We start from the raw sequence: 21,977 nt of genomic DNA on the forward strand, positions 1-21,977 counted from the left end.
CCCCTAGCAAACCTTCAGATGTTTAAGTACTTGTCCTATACATTCGACAGGTGGAACTAACCAATTATTCTCGCTCGACCAATCACATGAGAAGGAATCAACATGAGCTGTTAGGGGAAACCAATATTTAGAATTGAACTTCTTAATTCAGAAATTAAAAGCGTCCGCAAATCTGTCGACAGTGTGAGGGCCCCACATTTTGTTCAAAATCTCGAAAAATTCATCTGACACACCCCAATCATCAAAATCAATGATACGACTTAGTGTATCTGCACAACTGTTCTCTTCCCTGGGTCCCAATGAACATGAAGACTAATATGATTTTCTTTACACAACTAAAAAATGTGCAAACTCGACTCGTGCAATTCTGCAATCACATTTCCTTTATTTTTAATCGCTTTACCACTTTATTGTCACAAAAGACCTTGACAGTTTTATGTTTGACTTGAGTTCTCTCCAAGTGGAGCTTTGAACCATTTTGACTCCAGTCCAATTTCTTTACCATTTTCATGCCTGCGCACTCGGAAACCCAGGCCCTGCAGCCTGATTGACTTGCATCAGAATAGATGATAGTCTGTGGAACAGAATATGCAGAAATAATGTTTACATTCAGAATATGCAAGTTCTTTAAATTACCGAAAGAACTCGGATACGAGATCATTATCACTATTGATCACATATGCCTTATCCCAATGTACCCTCCGGATGATTTCGTGATGCATAAATCTGGTTTGCCAAATACTGGATACAATGAATTAATTTTTCCAGCTATATCTGCGATCTTTCGTGCTTAAACCTCAGGCAATTCTGCTTGAAATGGATCTAAACATGACTCAAAATCCTTCATACTTCTTTCAGTAATCTTTATACAAGCTACCCTGCTGTCCCATGGTAATCCCAACCAATCCAAACTCTGGACAGGAGTCCATTGACATTTCTCAACATTTGGTACCAAACCTGCTTCAAGTAAGTACATTTTCACTGTCTTGGCCATAGTACAACGTGAATCAAAGCCTCAAAGGAAGCCGCACGACCCCATCCATTATCCAAATATAAAACAATGAAAATACCATGTTTACGCCAATGATTAACAATAGGCTTGAGGAATTGTTTAGCGAAAACAAAAAACCCTTTTGTTAATGGCTTCAGAAACGAAGTCAGGATGTGTCAATGCTGACTAATTTTTTTTCATTTTTGCTTTAGGGGGTGTTTGTAAAAAAGGTTACCTGAAACCGTGTTCAATGACATCTATAACAAATAGAGATGTATCAATTGATTTCCTTAATTAAGGATGTCTTCAATCTACCTTTAACAAAAGGTTCTGAATTTCCTTGTTCATGGTCATAATGATTTCTTAAAAGGATGGTGCATGCTTTTGTCATGTGCCACTTAGACTATTGCAATAGTCTATTGTATGGAGTACCAGACACTCAACTCCAGAAACTTCGGGTCATTCAAAACTCGGCTGCTCGGATTGTTACCAGAACAAAAAGATATGAATCTGTATCATCTGTACTGTATTAAGATCCTTGCATTGGTTGCCTGTCAGGTCACGTATTAAGTTCAAGATCTTACTACTCTCTTTTCAGTGTTTTCGACAAATGGCTCCATCTTATCTGTCAGACAGGCGCGCCGGAACACTTTCAGTTTTGGGGGGCAAAATCCCGAAGGGGGCACAAAATATTTTTGACAGCGTGAGATACCGAAACGATCGAGCGGGAGAGGGTGTGGGACCCCACCTCCCCCCCCCCCCCCCCACGGTAAGGACTTTGTGTAAAAATGGAGTATAAAAGTTGCGTTTCTAAGAGCATTCAAAAAATCAATTTCTTGAGAATTAAACACTACGAAAGACTATACTCATAATTTATGAGAACCTATGAAATCTACGCGCAAAACGATCGCTTCGGAATGTGGTTTTCGTGTGTGATCAATTAAATTACGTATTACGCTTATATTGACTCAAAATACCAGAAATTACATTTTTCATGCAATATCCTTTCAGAAACATTTATTTATGTACATTTACATACACGGACGACGCGAGAGAGCACAATCATCGTAAGTTTCAAATAATTCCTGTCAGAACAAGGAATATATTAAGCAGAAGAAGCGTAACAACAGAAACAAAAGAAATTCTAATGAATGTCTTTTCAAATTCAAAATTCACTTAAATCCCCATTCTATGCAAATCATTTCTGACATCAGCATTGGAGATATAGTCCTTGATTATCCATGCATGGGCAATACGTTTCATATTTTGTAACTGGAGGAAAAAGAAATATGACAAGCTTAATTGTCTAACAATTTAAAACTTTTCTGAAAATCATTAAAGTTTAAAACATTACTCGATCCATGTGTTTCCGTTTGCATGTTTTGTATGGCTGGGAAGCACTTTTGGATGACTCCTTCAAAATCTTCTTTTTTCTTTACATATTTTCTGGGGAAAATGTGACCATAACTAAGAACTGATGAATATCAAATTCCAGGAAATATTCATTTGTAAATAATCATGAACTGATTAACAAACTACCGCAGTTCATAATGTACATTATGTAACATTATTTAGAAGAAAACAATTACATTCCAATAGCGAATGTGGTTGACGGTACACCATGTGGAGTTTTCGAAAAAGTGGATAGAAGAAGAAGTGAAATTGATAGGGGAGGAAGTGGACAGTTGATAGTCGAGTAATTTTTTGTTTAAATGAGCGTAGTCCTGAAAAAGACAGTAAACCAGAAAAGGTTGAAGAGTTGAAAAGGCTTAAGTGGTTGATAGATGAGTACTCCTGCTCTGCACTCCATTCGCCGACTCAAACTAGAATCTTCTCATTTATCCAATAATCCAACTACTCAAGCCTCTTTAACTCTTTATTCTTTTCTGTTTTACAGTCATTTTCATAACTAAACACATTTTCAAGAAATATTACTCTAGGACCTACTCTCAATCTTCTAATTTCTCGCCTATACTCTCAATATTCCAATCTCTCGCCTATCAATTTTACTTCTTCGGAAGAAGTAAAATTGATAGGCGAGAAATTGGAGAGTGAGAGGTCCTAGAGTAATATAATATGACGACCTCGAGATGTTATGGTTTCTGGGCTTGACAGCTATGACATAGATTTCATGTGTTGCTCGAGTAACTAGCGTTCACGCGCGTTAGTGATATCGGGTCCGGACTGAGCGTTTCTGGGCGACCGCGCGTTTGTTAGCCGACACAGCCAGCATGCATTGGTGAACCACTTTCAATTTGCCATTCGGTTTTAGTCTGAAATGTAGTCATTAAAAGGTTAAACGTTATCACACTGTAGTTAGATGGAAAAAAGGGCTTATCAAAGGTATGTTTCACAGAGGGACATGTTCGTCAAAAGACGCTAGGCCTACTATGATATGTAATTGCCCCGTCAGGGGCGATTTTTTTTTCATTTTTGACAACGGACATTATAATTTTTAGGCAGAAAAGTGCCTTCATCGTTTACTTTTGTCCTTAAATAATCTCTAATTTTTCTACTTTTAGGGGGGCACATTGGGGGGGGGGCAAAATCTCGTTTTGCCCCCCCCCCCCCAATTTTTTTTTTTTTTTTTTTTTTTTTGGGGGGGGGGGCAAGTGCCAAACCCCCTGCCCCCCCCCCCCCGCTTCCGGCGCCCTTGCTGTCAGAGTTACTTGTAAAATATGAACCTGTTCGAAATCTTAGATCACTTCATAAGGATTTATATAACGTACCCGTTGTTAAGACAAATGGGACCTTTCGCAATCCTCACGGACGCTAATATTAGGGTCCCCTAACACAAAAGTTAACGCTTAATCATACACTTGATTTTTAAGATTGAATGTGCATTATAGTCAATAGAATCAAACGTAGAAAACTGCTCTACAATCAATGCTAAACTTTGTGTTACAGGGGGGTTACAGGCCCTACAGATCTGCTTTTCGTGTGCAAAATCCTTTTCTGCGACACTCGCACCATACATAGCATGTATATTACGACTGATGGTTTGAGATATTCGAAATGAAGACCTAAAATAGATTATGACATGGATAAGAAAGTGGTTTTTCAAACAAATCGAGTACATATTGAGTGAGGAAAAACTTACTGAATGAAGGCTTAGATATAGATCATTACAGTCCATCGAATCGATATTACATTTAATGTGGATTATTGGTGTATCACTGGCAATTGATTTCATGGGTCAGATCAACCTCTCCAGCCGAACATTTCGCGTGAGTTGATATGTGCACACCATTATGTAATACATTTGAACTCGTTTCTTTTTGTTTCTTTTGTTTCTTTTGTTTATTCCTTCTACACAAACGATATGCCTCTCGCACACGATGTAATGGGCATTATGTTTTACTTCCCCCAGAAATGGGGATTAGATTCAAATTCCGGGGGGACCACTTCCATTAATGAGTGGATACCAGGCACGACCATGGGGTTTCGAAAAATACCCTAAACAAGCTGGGAAGTAATTCTTTTCCAGATTATGAAAATGCATCTCTTAACAAGAATTTGGCTTGTGAAACCCTACAAGTATTGGATATCCCTTTTTTGTCAGCATTTTAAACATCGTTTTGACACCCTTATAACGTTACATAGGCCTATACGTAACGTACCTGCCCACTCTGTCCCCTTTTACGCGTGGTCGCTCCTGGGATCCACTAATCAATGGAAGTGGGCCCCCCGGGCGGCCTCTCGAGCTCTAGGAGGAGTCAAATGTGGCTTTGGAAAGTCGTCCTCAATGAGATATATCGCTGTTACCATAGTAGCAACCAAAATTTTGCACACGAAACGCATATTGAATGTTTCCGTCGCAGATGCGAAACGAAAAAAAAAATCTCATGTCACACAATTTGCATTGCAGGACGACCATGATGACGGGCCCAAAAAGTCTCTTCCAAAATCAACTAACGTCGTAAATAAGCGTGCGCGTCCTCAAACGAAAGGTCCGGAAAGTTTTATGGTGAACGGGGGTTTGCGCATGCAACACCGGAACTCTGGAATAGTATCCCACACAATTTAAGGCAAGTTGATACAATTGGGCAATTCAAATCTGCATTGACAACATATTTATTTAACTGAAAAGAATATTATCAAAGCATCATCAGCAGCTTTCCCTCTTCTTTTCTTTTTTTCCTAAAGCGCATTGAGACCTTTGTAAGGTGTAATGCGCTATACAAAAGCTGTTCCATTATTATTATTATAAAAATCTTCATTATAACCTGCATATCCTGTCGAAGCAACACTGACGTTACTCGATGTTTTGCAACTGCGACAAAACTCTGTATCCGCCGGCAGGTATCGTTCTTAACGGCAGATATCGTTCGTTACTCGGAACCATATCTGCAGGGTTGCCGCGGTTTGATTTTCATATTATTTAGTTTTCCTATTCAAACAAAAAAATTATAATGGTAGGTCCTATATATAATTTTGAAGGAAATGGGTACCGTGTGCATGCGGATCCAGAAACGATAGCAAGAACGATATCTGCCGAAGAGAAATTGGTTCTGAATCCGCCGGATTGCACTGCTGGCTCTTTTGCTGGAGCGTGCAATAGTCGACTATTGCACAGGTGGCATGTGTCGGCAAGCTATAGTTGATTCCTCTGAATGTCATGTGACGCACATTCATCCAATCAGCTGTCAAGGATCTATGTAGGCCTATGTGTTGTATTTAGATCTTTACAATATGTTTAACATTCCCCTTTCCTCAAAAACCATTCAGAGCTGCATTGCTGACTGGCCGATACCAGATGCGTTCTGGAATTTACCCGGGTGTCTTCAATGTTAAAATGTCTGGAGGTCTTCCACTCAATGAGGTTACTATAGCCGAAATGTTAAAACCGGAAGGGTACAGATCAGCAGCAATAGGAAAGTGGCATCTCGGACTCGGAAACAACTCGATGTATCTTCCACCTAGTCATGGATTCGATATCTCATTGGGTAAAGGCAATGTTTGTACATTGTAGTTTTGAATACCTCAATTCCTGAATATTTTTTTTTTTTTTTTTAATCATTTTGTTGGTGTGGTTGAATGCAGAAACCACATTATAGTTTAATTTAGGAGGTTGTCGCACTCCCATTTCTCCACTAGCAAGATTAACGTCATTGCAGAAATTGTCGCTGGCTAACTTATTCTTTGATGTCCAAACCGAACTTGACAGATTGGTTGATTCTGTTACGAAAACTAGGTATCTCTAATGAATCTATTGAACTAAAAATGTGAGATGAGATTATACCATGTCTTGAGTAAATGAATTGTTTCTTTTGGCGTTTTATTTCTTTAGGATTGCCAGCTTCTCCTGCTCAGTGCCGTTGCTCTATTTGCTTTTATCCGAATGTAACCTGTCATTCGGCGCCTTGTGCCGCCACTGAATATACACCTTGTGCACTATTCAATGGTACTAAAATAGTTGAACAACCAGTTGATCTGCTGACATTGGATGAAAAATATGTGGCGGAGGGTAGGCATTTCATCGGAGAGAATGTCAAGTCTGAGACACCCTTTTTCCTGTACTATGCTTCACATCATACACATAAACCTCAGTATGCTGGAAAGGAAACATCAGGTACATCATTAAGGGGACGATTTGGAGACTCACTAGCTGCTTTGGATTGGGAGGTTGGGCAGATCTACCAAGAACTGGAGGAAAACGGCATCTTGGATGATACGTTCTTCTTCTTTTCTGCTGACAATGGGTAAGTTCTGGAGATGTTTATGAAGACATGTCTGGTTAGTAACTTCACTACTTCCGTATTCAGCCGTGGAGAGCAGGTCTTGCCGATTGCGTTTTCCATTAACGTCTGTGTCATATTTTAAAGTATCAGATTATTTTCACTCATGAGCATACGTGATTGAATATCTTGACAGACATTTCACATTTCTTTTACCTTTCCATCATGTAGACCAGCTCTTTATTTAAAAACATTCGGAGGAAACGCAGGACTAATGAAGTGTGGAAAGGGAACAACGTATGAGGGTGGCATGAGGGTACCAGCCATCATACATTGGCCAGGACGAATCACACCGGGTAGATCGTTTGAATTCTCCAGCACCCTTGATATACTTCCAACTATCGCCTCCATAACCAAAGCTAAGCTACCAGCTGTTACTCTGGATGGTTATGATATGTCATCATTTCTGTTTGATGGCATGCACGTAAGTTAACAAAATGAATGTCTGAATATATGGGTTGGTACGATCTGCACAGTTGGTTAATTATTATGCGTCATTTGCTTCGGTTTTATGAGCATGGACTTTAAAGAGTCTACATTCGTAATAATTCGTGATCAAAACAGAAGAAGAACATCCAGAAATGCAATGGCCTTCGGATAAACAAAGGCAGAACTCTAATTTGTTCGAAAAGTGTATATATGTTTAAGTTTGTGACAAAACGTGTGATTGGTCTTGGCATTACATCAATCACAGTATATGACCATTGTAGTATTGCAGTATTGAATGACACTTCTTGTTCAGAATCCGAACTGCTTCACGATCTTTCCAGCAGTCGTTGTAGCGGGTAGCGCGCACTGTGGAAGGGGATTACCCAACAATGGACGATTTGACTTCTGGGTCATCTCTTTGCGTATGCTGCTTCGCATTGCAACGCTTTAGAAATGTGAATCATATTTTAAAGTAACAGTCACAATACTGTGTATCTAGCTTATTATACTTTTCGCAGGACGACGGGAACGGACCTTTAGAACGGTGGTTGATTTTGGAAGGGAATTTTGGGCCCGTCGTAAAAGACTGTCCTGCAATGCAAGATGTGTGACATGATAATTTATTTACTTCTCTCATCCACAACGGAAACATTGAATATGCTGTTCGTGTGCGAGATTCTGGTTGCTACTTTGGTAACAGCGACATATCCGATTTAGGACCAGTTTCCAAAGCCACATTTGGTTCGGTTCCTCCTAGCACTCGAGGTAGCCGCCCGGGGAGGGGGGAGGGGCACTTCCATTGACGAGTGCATACCAGGCGCGCCCAAATGTATCTCTTTTTCAAGATACGGCACTTTGGTACGAAGGTACAAAGGATCATCTAAATGCTAAATTGATAAATAACGTTCAAATCCCCAATGATGTCGAAGGATTATCGGTCAATCTACGTCCTCGGAGACTACCGAGACATATCTGCAGATCAGAGTTGTCGTTTGTGTTTTTTCATCCTCAAACAGTCCAGTTTCAGAAACTCTAGTTGACCACGTCAGTTCAAATATTGACTATCTACTCACTGAGCAACCGAACTCTGGCATCATTGTTCTTGGAGATTTTAATAGATTGGATATCAGTGGTATTGTGTCTAATAGGGTGGTGCAAGTTGTAAACAAACCTACGCGAAATGATGCAATTTTGGACAAAATAATTACCAATTTGTCCCATGAGTATGAGAACCCAGAGACAAGTACTTCATTGGGACTATGTGATCACCGTATTGTTCTCTTCATACCTCATGCACACGTGCCTAGCAGAAATAAAACACGTAAGCATATAGTTCGCCCAATGCCTGATAGTAAAGTACGGGAATTCGGGACTTGGATACTTAATCATGATTGGCCTGAAGTTTTCTCCCCTGATGAAGTAGCTGACAAGTACACTGCATTCTACGAGACACTCCGTCAATCGATTGAGATTTATTTCCCTACCCGTACTATCAAAATGCACCCGACTGATAAATTATGGATCACCCCCTACATTAAAGGTCTTATCAAGAAACGCCAAAAGGCCTTTCATGACAATAAGCAATATTTATGGAGACAACTGCGGAACAAAATCAAGCGAGAAACAGAGAATGCCAAGGAATCGTATTATGTTGATCGTATTCAACACCTCATGTCTATACCAAACCGAGCGAATGGTTCCGCCAAATTCGTGTGATGTCAGGTAAAGACACATCTGTCGCAATCTGCGTTCCGAATTTAGATCCCTCAGACCACAAAGAGATTGCAAACACAATTTGTGAGGTTTCCTCTGTGGCAGATGTTCTCGGTCCAATCGATAGAGAACGCTTGCCAGCTAGCTTACCTTCCATCACAACCTATTCGACATGTCACTCTATGACATGTCGTACCCCAGGGCACGAAATTAGGCCCGGTTGTGTTTCCGGCCGTGGTAAACGACGCTGCAGCCAATGAACTCAGTTTATCAAGGACCAATGACACATGTGTAAATCATCTTAAAGGTCAAGTCCACACCAGGTGACTTGAATAAATAGAGAAAAATGAAACTAGCATTGTGCTGAAAATTTCATCAAAATCGGATGTAAAATAAGAAAGTTATGACATTTTAAAGTTTCGCTTATTTTTCACAAAACAGTGATATGCACAACTTGGTGAGTCAGTCGATGATGCCCATAACTCACTATTTTTTTTTTATTGTTTGAATTATACAATATTTCATTTTTTATAGCTTTGACAAATAAGGACCAACTTGACTGAACCATATAGTATTAAACAATGCTAATTCCACATGTTCAGGGAGGAACTAATCGTTGTATCACTTGACATTGAGAAGAAAATTAGAATATTTCATATTTCATGTAATAAAATACAAAAGAAATAAAGAGTGGATGATGTCATTGTCTCCTCATTTGCATACCAGCCAGGATGTGCATATTAACTGTTATGAGAAATTAAGCGAAACTTTGAAATGTCATAACTTTCTTATTTTACATCCGATTTTGATGAAATTTTCAGCGTTATGTTTGTTGTGATTTTCTCTTTTTATTTGATAAATAAACTTTTTGTTGGGGTGGACTTGTCCTTTAAATACGTTGACGACCTCACCTTTGTTGAGGCCCGTCCTGTCAGAGCACCGTCAACACTCTTGTCTGCACTTACTGAACTACATGAATGGTCAACCGCAAATGGAATGCGTTTGAATTTACAAAAGTGTTCCACAATGGACATAAGTTTTTGTAGAAATGTACCAAAATCGACGGTGCTCTCACTACAGGATGTGTCTCTGCATCTTAGCAATACTTTGAAATTACTTGGCGTCTATATCCAGTCGGATTTGAAATGGTCTACACATGTTGAATATATGGTCAAGCGCGCAAATAGTCGTTTATATGTTCTTAGCACTTTGCAATACCATAGTCTGTCATTTCAGGACCTTATAGTTGTATATACTAGTTTCGTGAGACCAGTTGTTGAATATGCTGTACCTGTATGGTCAGGAGCTCTAACAAAACAACAAGTAAAAGTCATTGAACGTGTTCCGAAACGTGCCCTTAGAATCATTCTTGGAGCAGCATATTCTTTATATGAGCATGCTTTACTCCAGTCAAAACTGATGTCTCTTGAAGATAGACGGGTCAAACTCTGTCTTGCGTTTGCGACGTCTATGGAAATCCCCACGTCTAAACTGTATCATCTTCTACCTCAAAATAGGATTTGTCAATATCAGACTAGAAGCTCGACAGGAATAGTAGAGATGCGATGTCTAACTTCCCGATATAGAAATATCCCCTTACCCTCGTTGATTTGGCACCTTAACTCTAAAATAATTGATTACACGGAGTATTATGTGTATACATATATATATATATATATGTATTTTCCCCTATCGTCATATGTATAATAATATCAAAATAAGGATGGCTGAGAATTCAATAACTGATCATTCATTGGACTCTTAAAATGTATTATTTTTTTTTTGTAAAATGCAGATTACATAATGATTCTGATGTTGAGTTCTTTTTATGTTGGCGAACTCAAATTTCATTTGATTTTACTTTGTAAATCAAAATGTTTTTCTTAAATATGAGCAATTATTAACTGATATCTAGCCATAAACTTAAATTTCAATAGAAATCACAAAAAATGTCAAAATATGTATTATTGCAGTATGTATGAAAAAAATGTGACCTAATTGCATCTTCGCCATTTTTTCTCTGTTTCCTTTCTACCATATATTTCTTGTCTTGTCTCTCTTCCTGCCTCTCTTCTCTCTTCCACTATTTCTATTCTCATCTGCTTCCAATTTATTTCTTGTATCCACTCATCTCAGTTCGGATAAGTTTATTCTTAGCTACTAAATGTGAACACTATATGCATGAATTTTTTTTATAATTCTAAGTTATCATGCCTTACCATTTGTCACACAAATTTTTAGGACATTGTTCAGCGTAGCTGGGTGTGACCCCCTCTCCTTCTCTCTCTCCTTCTCCCTATTCTATTTCGCTTTTTCTTCTATCTCCCTCTCCCTGCCTTTTTCTTGCTTTTCTTGTTTTTTTTCTTCTACATCTCACATTCCATCTCTCAGCTCTATCTATCTCTCTTTACAAACGCACTCACTTAAAGCCATATTCTTGTATAATTTTTTTTTTATAATCTAATATCGGGTTTAAATTGACATATTTCTTACAAACGAGAAAATCCCAAATGATCATGGTAACACATAAGGTATATTTACATGTATTTTGCATATTTTCCTATTTGATCAGTGAGTATCGATTTAAATTCATTTATGATATACATGCACTTTGTTACATAATTGTGTCTATATTGAAATTTGTTCGTAGTACTAGGTTATTTTTTACCTTGTTATTGAAAGTATAGGTTTTGCCGTCCAATTTCGTCAAAATTTCAACTGATTTAATGATGTAATAATTCAATTTGCAACTAATTTGAATGACCTATGAAATCAACATTTAAATAGCCAAATACTTAATTCAATTTAATTCTATTGGCACGCGATTTCACAGTTATCTCATTTAAAAAAGTATAAAGAACGATCAAATTAAAATAGCTGAAGAAGTGTTTTCATATTCGCACCGGTACCCTCCTTGTTAACGTTTAGGAATTCAATATCATTAATATGCAATCACTTATAGGATATGGACAGTGTTTTTTGTTTTCATTTACTTCTTTTAAATAATTATGGAAATGGGTTTTACTTCTAAATTTGATGTTTACAATTTTACTGAAATGTATCATCCATCTGACAAACCATCATCAGAACAACAACTCATTTTTGTTCCACTTTCATAACTATAGAATGTGGTCTATACCATGTTTCTTATCCCTTCCCCAAAATGATGTAATTTACAATTATGTAAAATAAAAAAGAACAAGATAAAGAAGAAAAATACCTACCATTGGCATAGGTCATCCACCCACTCACTGGCGGATCCCCCCTCCCCCTTTAAGAGGCACTATTGATTTTTTTCGTGGACGAAATACCCTTATTCTTTGGTAAAAACTTTTTTTATTGCTCGTCAAATTCCTCGGGAAATTGTGCCCCCCCCTTAGCAAATCCTGGATCCGCCCCTGCACCCACTCATTAATCACTAAAGAATAACCGTTAACAACCATATCCTATAAGTGTTACCTGAATTACGTCTTCATCAAACATAATGGAATAAAATGATTCTAACTGAATAGAAAGATAGGGTAAAGTTTGGGGAAAAAATATTGTATAACGTAATACAAAAAAGAATTTTGACGTTTAAAGTGCAAATTTGTGTTCAGGCGAAATTAAACGATCAGTTCGTCGTCGCGAAATTAAATGACAACTTTGGGCCATTAATTTGAACGAATTTCTCTCTAAATTGAATTTTTACAAATTCAAAGGAATGATCACGGAATTGAATGCTGAATAAATGAAAAGGAACCATGTGTGCAGAGGGTAGACAATTTTTTTTTCAATTTGAACGTCCTTTCATTAATTTAAATGCAAGTCCTGATGAAATTGGACGAGGAAGCCTATATTTTTTATAAACCATTTGAATTGAATTGAACATAATATGGGTGTCAAAACGCTAAAATATTGAAAAAGGCGTATATATTTTGCTATAGGAAAGCCACGTGTTTACGGTCACTGCGGTCACTAAAATGCTTTATAAAGGATGTACTTTTTGCCCCAACACTACGTGTTTAGGATCCGATTTGAACGAGGTGTGTGATCAATATCGCCTTACTTGTTTGGGGGTCAATTCAGGGAGTAATTTTTAAGGGTACCGTTTTGTTTCCAATACTTGTCAAAGGTAGGGTTCGTTAAAGGGTGCACAGTGCATTTTCAGAATATGGAAAATACTTGTTTAGGGTATGTGCTTCTCAAAACGGTTAAACCCCCATGGTCGCGCCTGGTATCCACTCGTCAATGGAAGTGCCCCCCCCCCCGGAATTTGAAATCTATCCCCCCATTTCGGGGGAAAGTAAATCATAATGACCACGGGGTATATATCCTTCATATTGTGTGCGAGATGGCTTGTCGTTTGTTTAGGAGGAACCAGCAAAAGAAAAAAAAAATCCGGATCGTTTTCAGTCAGACTTTGCTGTACAGATACCAACGCATGCGAAATGGTTAAGCTGGAGGTCCCACGAGCCTAATTACATCAGGAGGGCTACAGATATTCGTTCGACCCAACCCATTCGAATTTTTGTCAATTTGATATTGCTGATTGACAAAAATGTATGAATGTGATTCAAAATCTAACACTGATTCTAGAAATGGTAACTACTGAACTTACTTCGCCCAAATTGGGAAGATAAATAAGTGACTTGGAACTATTTTTTGACTGGCGGAATAATTAGGGCTATTTTACTGTTTCAGTTGATGAATTCGATCGATTCATAGTTATCTTCATAAATGGCGATTTATTTTTTAAATGAGCTGGCTACGGTACCCTTTCCTGGTCAGATTTGGAATGTCAGATATATATCCTATCCATTGGTAGTAAACATTCCACCCTCTAATTTCACATTTATTTTTTATGAATTTTTCAAAAGTGCCATTTTAACACACAAGTCTATGGGGAATGTTTTACGCGCGTGACACCTGGAGAGGTGAATATGACCAGGGACGTGAGAGGGAGACGTCCCTGATATGACCAACATATTTAATTGCAAGCGATCCACCAATAACCCACGTTAGATACAATATCGATTCGATGGACTGTAATGATAATACATAAACCTTAATTCAGTAAGTTTTTTCTCACTGATGGCATAATAGGCCTAAGTTTCTCATGACATCTCCAGCCGGCAAAGCGGCCGGGATCAGGCAGGCATGTTATGATGAGCAGTCGTACGTACGTGAAAGCACGGGATTTTCTCATCTCACAACCTGCGAATTGCACGCATGGTGTCGTATGCGTTGATCTCGACATGATGCTGTATAACATACATATAGTATTAACAAGAATATTGCACACGAACCGCAGATCTAATGTTCCCGTACCCGCGGTTGCGAAAGGTGTGTATGAGCTCGTTCAAAAACGAAAGACATACGAGATGGCGTTCAAATGGCAATCTACAGCTTTCGCGGCTACTAGCAATGCGCAACCAACAATTTTAAAAAAATCACGCGCCCATCCACAAGAGATCGAGCTCAATCGAGGTAAATGATATTGTGCCTGAAAACAGCAACTTAAGCTCTGGAGAGATTGCTTTGCGATTTTTTTTTGCGACAATTCTTGTTTTGCCCACCAGAAATGCCAGATGTGAAGTTAAGGCATATGGATCCAAATGGCGTCTGCCCATTCGTCCTTAGTCAGTCCGTCACATGTTAAAGTTTAATTTCAAGACTCTCTTTTGCTGCATATTAAGTTGGCAACTGCTAGTCCAGTGGCATTGGTGTTAGATGCTCTAGGGGTATTGCCATATTGCGGCGCTGTCGGATGTCACATGGTGAGGTCAAAGGTTATTTACCGTCGGGATTTTTTTTTTACGTACGTTAATTTACCTGCAACTTGTTACCTGTTGGTCCAATGCCAACCAAGATTTGTTGATGGATGCAATAGGAGTGACATCCTCCTGCCATGCTGTCGGATGTCAAATGGAGAGGTCAAAGGTTATGTGAGGTCATGTACTTAAGTTTACCTCCAACATATATCTGCACATGTTGCTCTAATAGCAAACATTTTTTTAGAGATCGATGCACTTTGGATATATTCATGTTGGGAATGGTGCCTTCGGTGGTCACATGGTGAAGTCAAAGGTCATTACAGTTCACACGTTAGATTATACCTGCAACTCATATGGCAAATTAGTTTGCAACCCTCACTCACTTTTAAAATAAACTTGGACTGTTGATACTTGTGGGACGGCGTTAGCGCGTCGTACGTCCGTCACAAATATTAAAGTTCACCTACAAGACCCTTTTATGACAAATATCTTTGGAACCATTGATCCATTTTAACGGAACTTTTGTCATGGATGTACTAGGGGTAAACATCACGTTTCGAAACTGTCTGAGGTCACATGGTGCGGTCAAAGGTCAAATGTATTCAAACGTTTTAAAATCTGTTAAGAAATAACTTATGGAAACCTTCTTGTTATGTAGACACTGGTGGGTAATATGCAATCTGGTTATATATCGTGTATATCACGGCTATTGCCTTGTTCTTTTAAAGGTCAATTCTACCCCAGAAAAATGTTGATTTGAATAAATAAAGAAAAATCATACTAGCAGCCATAACGCTGAAAATTTCATCAAAATCGGATATAAAATAGGAAAGTTATGACATTTTAAAGTTTTGCCTATTTTTCACAATACAGTGATACGCACAATTCAGTGGCATGCAAATGGGACAGTCGATGGTGTCCTTCACTCACTATATCTTTTGTTTTTTATTGTTAATCATATAGTATTAAACAATGCTAATTCCATGGGTTCAGGGAGGAATTAATCGTTGTTTCACTTGACAATGAGGAGAAAATTAGAATATTTCATATTTGATATAATAAAATACAAAATAAATGTGAGTGGATGACGTCATCAGTCTCATCATTTGCATACCGACCAGGTAGGTGTTTCATAAGGCTGTTCGTAAGTTAAGAGCGACTTTAAGAACGACTGGTAATCCTTTCTTGTGGTAATAAAATGGTATATTGAATTGGCGATGGTTTATCGCATGAGAAAGGTTCACCAGTCGTTAAAGTTAGTTACGAACAGCTTTCTCAAACGGCTCCCGGATGTGCATATACCTGGTTTTTGTCTCACCTGCATAGCAGAGTGAGACTATAGGCGCCGCTTTTCCGACGGCGGCGGCGACGGCGGCGGCGGCGACGACGGCGGCGGCGGCGGCGACGGCGACGGCGGCGGCGGCGTCAACACCAAATCTTAACCTGAGGTTAAGTTTTTGAAATGACAGCATAACTTAGAAAGTATATGGACCTAGTTCATGAAACTTGGCCATAAGGTTAATCAAGTATTACTGAACATCCTGCCTGAGTTTCATGTCACATGACCAAGGTCAAAGGTCATTTAGGGTCAATGAACTTAGACCATGTTGGGGGAATCAACATCAAAATCTTAACCTAAGGTTAAGTTTTTGAAATGTCATCATAACTTAGAAAATATATAGACCTAGTTCATGAAACTTATACATAAGGTTAATCAAGTATCACTGAACATCCTGCATGAGTTTCACGTCACATGACCAAGGTCAAGGTCATTTAGGGTCAATGAACTTTGGCCGAATTGGGGGTATCTGTTGAATTACCATCATAACTTTGAAAGTTTATGGATCTGATTCATGAAACTTGGACATAATAGTAATCAAGTATTACTGAACATCCTGTGCAAGTTTCAGGTCACATGATCAAGGTCAAAGGTCATTTAGGGTAAATGAACTTTGGCCAAATTGGGGTATTTGTTGAATTACTGCCATAAATTTGAAAGTGTGTTGGTCTAGTTCATAAAACTTGGACATAATAGTAATCAAGTATCACTGAACATCCTGTGCGAGTTTCAGGTCACATGATCAAGGTCAAAGGTCATGTAAGGTCAAAGAACTTTGGCCACGTTGGGGGTATTTGTTGAATTGCCATCATATCTCTATAAGTGTATTGGTCTAGTTCATAAAACGTGGAAATAAGAGTAACCAAGTATCACTGAACATCTTGTGCGAGTTATAGTAGTTTTCAAAATCAGCACTGCTGCTATATTGAATCGCGTGATGCAGGTGAGACGGCCAGATGCATTCCACTTGTTTTAATTAAGCAAAATTTTAAAATGTCATAACTTTCTTTTTTTACAACCGATTTTGATGAAATTTTCAGTGTTATGCTTGTTGGATTTTTCTGTTTTTTTATTCAAATCAACTTTTTGTTGGGATGGACTTAACCTTTAAATCATCGAATGACTTTCGCATGCCTTTGTTTTGTTCCGTATAATTCTCTCGTTTTACTAAGCATTATATTAGTAATGTTAATGGTAATTCCTATGTTTATGTTTGAGCAAGACTGGGCGCGAGCGGTGGTCGCCTCAAACAACAAGTAAAGGCCTACAGAACAACTCTCGCATGGATGTATGTAAACCAATTCACCATTCCCTTTTTGATATGAGTTCCAACTTAACCATCATGTCAATCTTATTTCATCTTTATACAGAGTATTAGAGAATCTTTTTTCTATTATCCCCCGACTGTGAGCACTAAATACAAATCATATGCAGTAAGGTACAGGCAGTACAAAGTCGTATTTTATACCGAAGGATCTTATCTCTCCAATAATAAGAACAAGGATGTTGACTGTCGAGGTAATATATAATACTATTCTTTCAGCTTCGATTTCTAAACTTCAACATCAACTTCGCTTAACGCATCACTCTCACCATTGCCCTCTTCCCCTTTCATCCCACTCTCCATCACTTTTGTCTTCCCAAGATTACTTTCAGACCCTTACTCTTATACTCCCCATGATAACGTCCATTTTCGAATTCCTTCCTTAATTCATGTCCTTAGTCCCTCCATTGTTTCACTCATGAAAACCAAGTCATCAGCATCTAACATTTCTCTTCTCAAACTTCATCTTCAGCCCGCCGGAACCACATTAATGGCAATTGCAAATATAACGGTGACAGTACAGAACCTTGATGCACATCCACATTCATCTATAACTCCTCAGCTTGACCAAACACCAACGCTCGCCTTGTCTCCATCGTGTTCACACAAACTCATTACTGCTCTTACCATTGTCTTTAGTATATCTCTCTTTCCTATCGCACATCCCATCCCCTTCTTCAGGGCTATAATAAATACCTTCTCCAAATTCAACAAACACATACAAGTATACAACGTCTTTCGTTCGACATTTCTCTTCCATCCTCTTTCCCCTGCATGAAACAAAACTGTTTCTCATCATATTCCACTATTCTCTCGTACCTTTTTGATAGTTAAAGCCCCATCTTTCCATCCATTTACACATGTCAGCTCATTGCATTCTTTTGGAATATTTTACCACCACACTCATCACCCATTCTTTATGTTTTGCTCTTCCATCTAACGAGCTATGACGCTACTTTATCACACAAATCAATATCTCCTCTCTTGCAATAATCATTGCAACGCTCTCATACATGTATGATGGTCCGGCAGTCTTTCCTGTTTTCATTTCTCAAATTGCCTTCCCCACTTCTTCGCGACCGATCCTCCCAACTTGCCCTTCCATCACATCAGCTTCAGTAATATAAAGATTTGCAATTAATTGCTTAAATGCAGATGACAATAGAGACGTTTCATTTATCAGGAAGCAATGAGTGCTTCTTTCATATTTGCAATTCATCGCAAACCTGATCTCATTCTCATTCGTGACCATTATTCTTTCCAGACCTCTACCTCTATCTCTCTCATTAATATACCCTTTCCATCACCTCCTCTCACATATCTTCACCTCCAAATGTCTTTCACACCTTTCAATTTCTTGAACAATCGTATACATCTTGTTTAGATTCTTTTTTTTTCAGACGTTCAGCTCGCTCAACCTGTCCTGAGGCCCTCCTTGCCTCCGCAACCGCTTTCTTTGCTCGGTTTTTCAACATGTTCAACCTCATTTAACAAAATATAAAGCATCTGAAACTTCCTTTTAATGATGTACAACACTAGCAGTATTTACTTAAGAGGACAGTAACGTTAAGCATGCGCGTCAAAATAGATATTGATTTTTATTTCTCCTTAATTTGAGCTTGAATTCGTAAATTTTCCTCCTTTTGTTTTTAATTGATTAAAAAATCACCTGTGGGGTGGACTTGACCAGTCAACCCATCGAGTAATGACGCTGATACTTTGAAATATATATTGTCTGAAATGCGAAATAAAACATGAACTTGCTATCCTAATTTGTGATTAGGCGGGTCTTAAACTGCATTACACATAGCGATTTTCAATTCTATTGTACTGAGAATAGTACTTTCCGATTTAAGAATATCAAAAATATTAATGGTTTACGATATCATATATATTGATGTATCAATGAAACTGAAGGTTTGCAGCAGGGCGGTTACGATATCCAGAGTCATTTTGTTGCCCATGATATACATTAGGACAGTCATATTGTTATTATAAGTACTTGTTCGCCGATTAAGATAGTGAAGCTAGGTCAATTGTTTATGAAATGTTTTTATCGTTAATACCTTTCTATCTCTTATTTCAGAATCTGCCAAACTTACCTATCACGATCCCCCCATGCTGTTTGATCTTGAGCAAGACCCATCGGAGAATTACAACCTGTCGATCAAACTTTCTCCTGAAAAAGACATCGTCCAAAAGGTTACAGAGATGAGAACAGACTTTGATGCTAGAATGGTATTTGCAGAGTCTCAAATGCGGAGGCCAAAGGATGATAATCTGATGCCGTGTTGCAATCGAGGGTGTATCCCTTTCCCAACATGCTGTCACTGTACTGGTAACACTCCTCGTGAAGGACGATGGGCGACACTTTATCCAGTTTGATGGCATCAAGGAAATCCTAACACCCCCCCCCCTCCGAAAACAAAATGTCTTAATAATGTCTTAGGAAATTTGTGTTCTGCTCTGTTTACTTTCAAAGTCAACACAGTGTCTGCTTTCAGAATCATCTAACGAAATAGTGCACATTTTCAGAATATTTAGATTTGATTCTGGTCACACTAGCGAACTTGAATACAATTATAATAATAATGTATTGCATTCTCTCCAAGTTCAGGTGTTCCATTTTGAATCGGTCGAATTCCAAGACTATTTATTTTGACCATTTACAAATGAAAAAGAGGCAATAAGAGGTATATTGCACATTACTGTTTATTGGTTAGCCTACATGTTGTATACTTCAATTAAGGAAGTATAGGGAGATATAAAATGTTACCATATATTATAAATATACGATATGGCAATAATTGTCTACTTTCGACAAACTCACTGAAATAACGTCAATGCTATTACGTTAAGCTTATACGTAAACATGTGTTGATATAAATGTTTTAAATAAATGTATGTTATAAAAAGTATACAATTTTCTTTTTCTTTTCTAGTAGGCCTATATATTTCAACTAATTGTTTAAAGGAGAAAGCAATCCCAGCAAAATAGTTGATTAGGATAAAAGGAGAACTATATATCAAACAAATATTATACTAAAAACTTGTACAATAAGAAAGTTATAATATTAAGTTTCGTAGTTTTCACAAACGGTTATAAAGGATATGCATATAAGAGATTCGATGGTGTCATACATTCATGATTTCATTTTGTTTATTTTATGAAATATTTTGTTTTCTTTTAGATTCAATGTAAAATATTGTTCGAGTTCTCCTGAACTCAAACGAATTTAGCGCAGTTGTTACTTATTGTGATTTATTCCAAGGGGTTCTTATTGTGAAATCTGAAAAAATATGATATTTATTTAATGAATGTTAAACAATTGCAAAATCAGTAGATGGACTGCGGCATCATAGGCTCTTCCATTTGCATATCATCGGTGTTTTGCATAGCTCTGTTTGAAAGAACCGACCCTTTGAAAATGTGATAACTTTCGTATTTTAATTTCAATATTAATGGTATTTTTAGCATATTGTTTCGTTTGATTTGCCTCTTTTATATCCAAACATACTTTTAGACTCTCCCATTAAACAGTTTTTTTTTATTATTTCATAATTTTAATTTGACCCGATTGATCGTGAGCCCGGCAACCATTGTGCAGCGCCGGGTCGACGAGGCTCTATCCCTTAAATTTTGAACGCATTAGAGTAACTGCAACTCCCATCTTTTTACGTCTTTTGGTCTGACGCGGCCAAGGTTTGAACTCCCGACCTCCAGGTTGTGAGACGGACGCTCTACCAACTAAGCCAACACTCTACAAAAAGAAATGTTAACTAAACATTTGAAAGGTTGGAGGAGTGACAACATTTTCTAAATGTTGCATTTACCACTTTAAATGGTTCTACCCAACACTTAAAATGTTGGATTCAGCTTTATACAAGGTTGGATGTAACATTTGGAAAAGGTTGTCACTCCTCCAACCTTTCAAATGTTGATTTAACATTCGAATTTTTAGAGTGAACACACCGGTTAAAATATCAGTAAATGAGAGATCAAGAATATGCACAATCCAATGTGTTTTGCTTTTATGTCTAGATGAATTGTAGCCCCATGTGGCACGTTCTTCTTATTTCAATTTTTATTTCATATTTTTATGGTATTGTTTGTATCTCAACAGTTTGCATTTGCCTATATTTTTGTGTAGAGATATTGAATAAAAATTATATCTGAAACTAAACGAATTAATGTTGATTTTCGAGTATATCAAAATGTCATTTTAGTTTATATATTATATATACTGAGCAGGCATGACACTGAGGAAGAATATAGATGTGGCGCCATAAACAAGCAAACGTGAATATCGGTGTTGAGAAACTGACCGCCCAAATACTGTCTAGTGAATATGGTAATATATAGGCTCAAACCATGAAAAGTATTGCAACTCCGTGGACAATAATAAGTAATGATAAACGTATTTAGCTTGCGTCAATGCATCATAAAAATCATGAATGCACGTATCAATAATAGTGAACAAAGCGCAACAAAGATAAACGAAGACGATAAGTCATAAAAAAGGAAACAGAAAAAGACGATAGGAGATGTAGAGGTAGAGAGAGAAAAAAAAAGAAATAAGAGAGAGAGCAAATAAGAGAGAATGACAAATAAAGAGCACGTGGGAGAGAGGTAGAAGGAAAGAGAAACAGAGCAAAATAAAAGAAATTGAGAGTGTAAGATAAGGAA

At 37.9% G+C, this 21,977-nt stretch overlaps 1 protein-coding gene across 2 annotated transcripts; it reads left to right on the forward strand.

Annotated features, from left to right (window-relative positions):
• The first annotated feature begins 899 nt into the window (after positions 1-899).
• On the forward strand, positions 900-21,474 carry LOC129257413 (arylsulfatase A-like). 2 transcript variants are annotated; one of them, XM_064096858.1, is made up of 6 exons: positions 900-966; positions 5,720-5,937; positions 6,282-6,693; positions 6,901-7,153; positions 17,337-17,484; positions 19,377-21,474. In XM_064096858.1, the coding sequence occupies exons 2-6, from the start codon at positions 5,748-5,750 to the stop codon at positions 19,673-19,675; spliced, it is 1,302 nt and encodes a 433-aa protein (XP_063952928.1). In that variant the 5' UTR covers positions 900-966; positions 5,720-5,747; the 3' UTR covers positions 19,676-21,474. The 2 variants fall into 2 exon arrangements, 1 of the variants encoding a protein (XP_063952928.1); XR_010293051.1 differs by lacking the exon at positions 900-966 and having other exon boundaries at positions 5,718-5,937; positions 19,377-21,028; positions 21,202-21,474.
• The last annotated feature ends 503 nt before the right edge of the window (positions 21,475-21,977 follow it).

Source organism: Lytechinus pictus, chromosome 3 (genome assembly GCF_037042905.1).
Source record: "Lytechinus pictus isolate F3 Inbred chromosome 3, Lp3.0, whole genome shotgun sequence".
Lineage (NCBI taxonomy): Eukaryota > Metazoa > Echinodermata > Echinoidea > Temnopleuroida > Toxopneustidae > Lytechinus > Lytechinus pictus.